This window comes from Vicia villosa, unplaced genomic scaffold (assembly GCF_029867415.1).
Source record: "Vicia villosa cultivar HV-30 ecotype Madison, WI unplaced genomic scaffold, Vvil1.0 ctg.002443F_1_1, whole genome shotgun sequence".
Lineage (NCBI taxonomy): Eukaryota > Viridiplantae > Streptophyta > Magnoliopsida > Fabales > Fabaceae > Vicia > Vicia villosa.
The window spans coordinates 165,738-173,029 of NW_026705928.1; the positions used below are offsets into that span (position 1 = coordinate 165,738).

Genomic DNA, 7,292 nt, shown 5'->3' on the forward strand with positions numbered 1-7,292 from the left:
TTCAAGACTTTGTAGAATACAACAATAATATAAGCACTTACTTGAGTCCTCTTGGAGATGAGGCTTGACATATCTTCAAGTTTGATGGCATCATTAAAGGATATCAATGGTGATCACTAAACCCTAACTCTTCAGCTTTATTCGGAGGAAGAGTTTGAACAAACTATCTTGTGCTTCCTTGCATCTTCACAAATTTTTATCAAAAATAAGTTGTCATCGTCAAAATCATGATAGACATAACTTTCTTAGTTTTAATCACTTCTAGATTGAACCTAGCATAGTTTCACAAATATATCATGTATAGTCTAAGAATATATAAATCTAAGGATATAGGTGAAAATAATACTACATTAAGAAAATTATTCCTCTTATTGTAGATCATACATGGAGTAAAAAAAACATTAGTACTTTTATTTTACATAGTACATTAATGTATCTGGTTTTCATGGATATACCCCTAACCCTTTTATTTTATTATATTGTTCTCCTTCTGGCTTAATTCCTATGTCAATTTCACCTCCATTTTGCTCACTCCCGCCTTGTGCGCCTTCTTCACCATTCTTTCCTATTGAGCCCGTTCCACATGAGCCAATTTCAACTTTTTTGCCTCCTTTACCACGCCTACGATTATTTGGAAAATCATGCCAAGTGGTCCAAGGTTTTCTACAATCGAATCCAATTTTATTTTGGAATTCTTTTGTTTCACCAACTGCAAATCAACATAAATTACTTTCATTAAATATAATAAAGGATGCACAAATATTTTAACACTTAAATATGTGAGGTGATGTCATTTTGATCTTGAATCTTCCTTATATAGTTAGTTTAGTACTTGAATGTGTTTTTCGTTGATCAGTTTATTTCATATAAGTGCATACAAAAATTTAAAGGATAATATCTTAATCCACTTTATAATATTGGATATATATTTCCGAAAGTATTTTTTATGTTTAATCCGGTTCGGGAGTCAATTCTGACATCAAGTGATTCCAGTCCCCTCTCGATCGCAGTTGCGGAGATCGAACCGTGATTCTCTCAATCAAATTCAAAGTCAATCATCACTAAACCAACTAACGATTGGTAAAGCAGAGAATATTTTTAAAAATGTGCATTATATATAATGCGTGAGAAAACAAATGAAAAATTGTCATAATGAAGAGACATAAATTACACATTCAATTTATATTTACATTGTTTCTCATCTTTGGATGACTCAATTGCCACAACAAATATAATAACCATTGCACAAGAAAAGAAGACAGACATAAAAGACTTGGTTTCCATCCTTGATAAATTATGAGTATATATTATAGTTAACAATATACTAATATATAGTTATCATCGCGTGAAATATAAAAAAGATGAATTAAAAAATTTTATTAAATTATATTTTATCATTTGATTGAATGTGAAAATATTAGGTCGTCAACGTCTATTGAATTATTGAAAGGTTTAATTATCATTGGATTTTTTGTGACAATATTAGGTCGTCAACACATATTGAACCATTGAAAGGTTAAATATGAATATATTGTTCAAACAAGGTAAGAAGCTCCTTCACACAATGACAACTAAGTGATTAGTATATTTGATAATTTCTTTAAACTTAATTTTAATTCTAGATATTTGAATAAATATAATAGTCATTATAAAGAGACAAAATTTTCAAACTCTAAATTAACATCTACGTCATTATGAATTTCTATTCTTAAATTTCTAAACGAATTAACTCACAAGTAAATTCTCTTTTTTATAAATTTTTATGAACTTAATTAAACTCTACCAAACATTGTAACTTTATTATACTATTGAGTTCAGTTAGTGTAATATATTTGCTTGGCCTTAAATACTCCCTCCGTTCCTTTTTAAGTGTCGTTTTAGAAGAATTTTTTTTTCTATTTAAGTGTCGTTTTATAATTTATGTTATAATTTGTCATTTATACCCTTATTTTCTCAATAACTCCACCTTAAATTTTTCAATTAATTATTGGAAAAAGAGAATGGTATGATTGAATTTATTTGGAAAGAGAAAAAATAAATAAGGGTATAATAGGAAAATTAACTCTAATAATCCACTATCTTGGTTGAAGAGTTTTTTACTAAAACGACACTTAAAAAGGAACGGAGGGAGTACAATATTTTGGTCAACATAATAATTGATTTTTGGTTAAATTATGTTTGTCTTGAAATAAGTTTTTTTTTTTTCAAATCAGTTTTAGAAAAAAATACAACTTCAGACTTGTTAATTATTGGATCAAAGAAATATTTGGAAAGAAGATTTATGAGACATAGTGATACACTTTGATATCATGTTTATATTGCATTAGATTTTTGGGGACATTGTGTGATAGAGAGTAGAATTATATTATTTAAGTTAGTTTATTAGTTATAATCTTTTTATATTTTATTTGGGCTTTTCAATTATCATTTAAATGGGCTTTTAGTGTTTAGGTCTTTTGTTAGATTATCCATTAGTGACACTATATAATGTAGTGTCTTTGACACATTTGAGCCATCAATGAAAAGAAATGAAATTTATTTTCCTTAGTTAGTTTTTATCTTCTTTTATTTACAACTTTAATTAGTCTTTTCTCTAGTTTTGTTAGGGTTTAGATCTAGCATCCTAACAATTGGTGCTTTCATTCTTGCACTCAGCCTCTTCTATGGCATATTCTTGCTACATTCCATACCAACAACAACACAACACTTTCATTCCTCCATCCGAATACCAATATCCTACATGTTACTACCCATCCATAAATCCTCCATTTTCAACCTTCATTCCATACCAACAACACCACATCATTTCTAATCCACATCAACAACCACCCTTCACCTTCTCTTATCCTTATGAGTCCGTTGTAACACACATAACACCTTCATCACCTAACCATATTTCAACACCTTCACCTCAAGATTTCTATTCACAAGTAGAAACTCTAAAACAATATATAACCGAAACTCATGAAATCTCTAATAGATCTAGAGAGGAGTTGAAAGAACAAATTCAGAATCTTTCTCATTCATTCAAAAAAACACAAGAAAAATGGAAAGAAAAATATGTTGTTCAGAGACATACAGAAGAAAAAGAAGGAATCAAAATTTTTCCAAATCTGAAGTCATCTCCGACGGAGTTTATGATGTTGTCTCCGGTCACTTTTCCGACGTCGTTTTCTCCAATACGCCCAGCAGAAGAACAAGAAGGAATCAGAATATTTTCTAATCAGAAATCATCTCCGGCAACAACTCCGTCAGCATCTCCGACGAGATCTCCGACGATATTCTTGGCAAGACCTCCGACAGTGTCTCCGGTATCAATTCAAAATGAAAAGAAACAAACATCCTCGGTGTTACTTGTTCAGCTAAAGTTCAAAAACTCACTTTTGTCGTCACCGGAGAAACTATCAGAATTGCAAAGACCACCGGCAAAACCACCAGATTTACTGTCTCAATCGATGAAACATATGTCTATGATTTTAATTTCATCTCAAATATGGCAGAAAAAAATGAAAAAAGACGGAAAAGAGATGATATATGAAAGAAAGAAAAAGTTGTGTGTTGTTATGGATTTAGAAAGAAAAAAATACTAGATGATGAATCCCTCCTATGCATTTCAATTTTACTTATGGGTACTGTTTTCCAACCCACTACCTCACCTACCCATTACCTCACCTATCCACCACCACATTCTGCCCAACTACTTTTCTGCAAATTCACCACGTCTCCTCATGTGTCTCAATCATCACACAACACAAGGGCATCTTTTCTCTCTCTCTCTAAACTAGTGCTTGCCAACTGTCAAAAAAAATTTTAGTTGTCTTTCAAAATAATTTTCAAAAAACAAAAAAACAAAAAAAATATATATTACTTTTTATTAGAACCTTGAGGACAAGGTTCAAGTGAACCCGTCAGCAATGATAGAGAGTAGAATTATATTATTTAAGTTAGTTTATTAGTTATAATCTTTTTATTTGGGCTTTTCAATTATCATTTAAATGGGCTTTTAGTGTTTAGGTCTTTTGTTAGATTATCCATTAGTGACACTATATAATGTAGTGTCTTTGACACATTTGAACCATCAATGAAAAGAAATGAAATTTATTTTCCTTAGTTAGTTTTTATCTTCTTTTATTTACAGCTTTTATTAGTCTTTTCTCTAGTTTTGTTAGGGTTTAGATCTAGCATCCTAACAATTCCAATTGATAGGATGCAAATTTAGAACCCTAACAAAACTAGAGAAAAACTGTAAAATAAAAGAGTATAAAAGCTAACTAAGAAAAATAAATTTCATTTCTTTTCTTTGATGGCTCAAATGTGTCAAAGACACTACATTATATAGTGTCACTAATGGATAATCTAACAAAAGACTTAAACACTAAAAGCCCATTTAAATGATAATTGAAAAGCCCAAATAAAACATAAAAAGATTATAACTAATAAACTAACTTAAATAATATAATTCTACTCTCTATCATTGTGCCTTACGCTCTTCTTGTCTATCTCGACCTATTTTTTTTTTACACAAGCAAACTTAATTCATCATTATTTAAACTTAATATTTCTTTTAAAACCATATAATATTCGTATTTTTATAATATTTCACCAAATGATAATGTGATCAACAAGCATTTTTTTGTGTAAGTCCTAAACAATCCAATGTATGTCATTCCGGAATGAGTCAATCACCTAAACTCACGATCCCACGATTAATGTGACATATCTTAAATTTGTCTCGTCTTTCATATGTTTTGCAGTATTATTTTATTTTGAATAAATAAAATAATACAATTGATAAATGAGTATGTGTAAGGAAGTAAGTGAGAGGTCTTTGGGTCTGGTTCAAATCTCATTTTAGTAATTTTTTCTTTTTTCTTTTTATCTTGAATTCTATTTTACTTGCATTTTATTCAAAAAATACATTTTAGTTTCAATTTTCGTTTTTATATTTAAGTATTTTTTTATTTTACATTTTATGCACTTTTTAGCCTTCTCACCTTTTAATTATTTTTATTTTTATTAGTAATATTTTTATTAAGTATTATCATGCTTTTTTATTATTAGGATTATTATAGCTCTTATTACTATTAATTTTAGATTAAATTTATATTTTATTATTAGGTTAGAATCATATTAGGTTTAATTTATATTATGGTTATTAAGATTAATTTTTAAAAATTAGGATTTTCTTTTTAGTAGTTATTATGATATATTGATATTTTATGTTTGTTGATAATTAAGAAAAATCATGAAAGTCAAAAAATCCAAAAAATTTAAAAAGATGAACGTGTTTTATCAGCAATGTACGAAAAACTTTCAAAATCTTCAAACCACACACAAATCTCCTATTAATTCAATTACACAGAATCACAATCTCCCAATTAAACCTAAATCAGATTCAAAACATCATTACAATTAACAATCAATCATTTTCTTTCCAAAATTCCTAATTTGCATTTAATTCAATACTCATTCTTTTCACTATGAAAACCAATAAGTACAGAGCCAAAGGGGAGACCGAAAAAGTTGCTAAACTTCACCATATTCCAATACCATCACCATCTTTATTTGCCAAAACTCCATAATCAAAATTCATTCTTCCAACCTCCTTCACATCCAACATCAACATCTCTACAAACCAGAATCCACCATGAAAACATTATTAGAACAATTATTAAAAGGCCTCGATCTCTTAACTTTCCGGCGATTATTAGAACGTCTCAATCTGATTCTCGGAGCTCCAGTTACGATAGTTTTAGCGCAGACTACTAAAGCTGAAAATTGAATACGAAAATTAAATAACAATGAAATTAAACTAAAATAAGAAAATATTATAAAATATAAAAATAAGAAAAACAAACCATGGAAATGTATAAGTACAAACATAGATAAATGTGCATCAAAATGCACTGATCATATTTCTTAGCCCTTTTCAGGGCTTTTTGTTGTACTTCTTCGTACCATTGGGGGATTTTATGACTGTAATGGACAACAGAGCCCCTTAGTGGCGCTGCCTATATATTCATTCTCCTCTGTAGTTATCTTTGGGCGATTAACCCTTTAGCCCTTGGCTGAGGACACCTATTACTATCCTTCCTCTTGCAGTAATTTATCTACTTTTTAAGAATTGCAAGGGGACTTAAAAAGGATCATGTTTATGGATTTGACATTTTTGGTCTTCTCTCGGCAACAAGGGTCTCACTTGAGGATTCAACAATTTGATCGCCTCTATGGGCGGTAAGGATTCCAATTAGGATCAAGCAATTTGATCGCCTTTATGGGCGAAAAATCTCACTTAGGAATCCAACTATTTGATCGCCTCTATGGGTGGAAAGGATCCTGAGGATGTAGATTGGCCTGTGTGCCAGTCGGAATCTGAAGGTAGAAGAGGATTGAACACTAGAATACCAAGAATTTTCCCTTGCAGATGGAGGGACTTTTAACGGGGATGGGCTTACGGATGCCATCAGGAAGTTGTCTGAGATGGGATTAAAGATGCCATCCGGTTGTTGACGGATGTTTGTCTAAAGTAGGTGCTCTCCAGACTGGATCATATGCGTTGATTGTGTCTTAAGGAGAGGTTCATCAAAATGTAGTAATGTCTTATAGAAGACTACCTGAAGAGGTTCCTGAATAGGGTAGATCATTGACTGATGTAAAGAAGATTAGGCTTTAAACAAAGCTCGGGAAGAAGTGTCTTATAGAATATTAACAGAGAAGCTCCTTGAAAGGGCAAGAGATGTCTTAGAAAAGATTGGATAACCATGTTAAAGAAGATTACCTGAAGAGATTGGGAACAGGCTCCTATAAAGGATAAGAAACGTCTTAGAGAAGACTACCTAGAAAGGTTCCTAGAAAGGACATGATACGTCTTAAACAAGACTGACCTAGAAAGGCTCCTAGAAAGGATAATGAACGTCTTAGAGAAGACTACCTAGAAAGGTTGTGATACGTCTTAAACAAGACTGGCCTAGAAAGGTTCCTAGAAAGGATGATAAACGTCTTAGAAAAAACTACCTAGAAAGGCTCCTAGAAAGGATAAGAAAGGTCTTAGAAAAGACTACCTAGAAAGGCTCCTGGAGAGGATAAGAAAGGTCTTAGAAAAGACTACCTAGAAAGGTTCCTAGAAAGGATATGATACGTCTTAAACAAGACTGACCTAGAAAGGTTCCTAGAAAGGGTGAGAAATTCTATGATTGTTTCTGACTTATCTTTGAAGAAAGACCCGGGATGAAGCTTCAGAATTGTATTTGTGTCTTGAATGAGCGTTAAGATTGAGTCGTTGATATGATCGT

General features: G+C 31.1%; 1 protein-coding gene across 1 annotated transcript; it reads right to left on the reverse strand.

Annotated features, from left to right (window-relative positions):
- Nucleotides 1-272: 272 nt before the first annotated feature.
- On the reverse strand, nt 273-1,342 carry LOC131638828 (uncharacterized). Its single transcript, XM_058909377.1, has 2 exons — nt 1,191-1,342; nt 273-709 (listed from the first exon to the last, which is right to left on the reverse strand). Exons 1-2 carry the CDS (start codon nt 1,282-1,284, stop codon nt 444-446), a joined length of 360 nt encoding a protein of 119 aa, XP_058765360.1. The 5' UTR covers nt 1,285-1,342; the 3' UTR covers nt 273-443.
- Nucleotides 1,343-7,292: the final 5,950 nt, after the last annotated feature.

What these genes read in the sequence shown, in the direction of transcription:
- LOC131638828 (XM_058909377.1), bottom strand. Translation starts at nt 1,284, where the DNA reads ATGGAAACCAAGTCTTTTATGTCTGTCTTCTTTTCTTGTGCAATGGTT. An exon ending in ATCCAAAGATGAGAAACAAT is followed by an intron (nt 710 to 1,190) that starts GTAAATATAAAT and finishes GTTGATTTGCAG; the next exon opens with TTGGTGAAACAAAAGAATTC.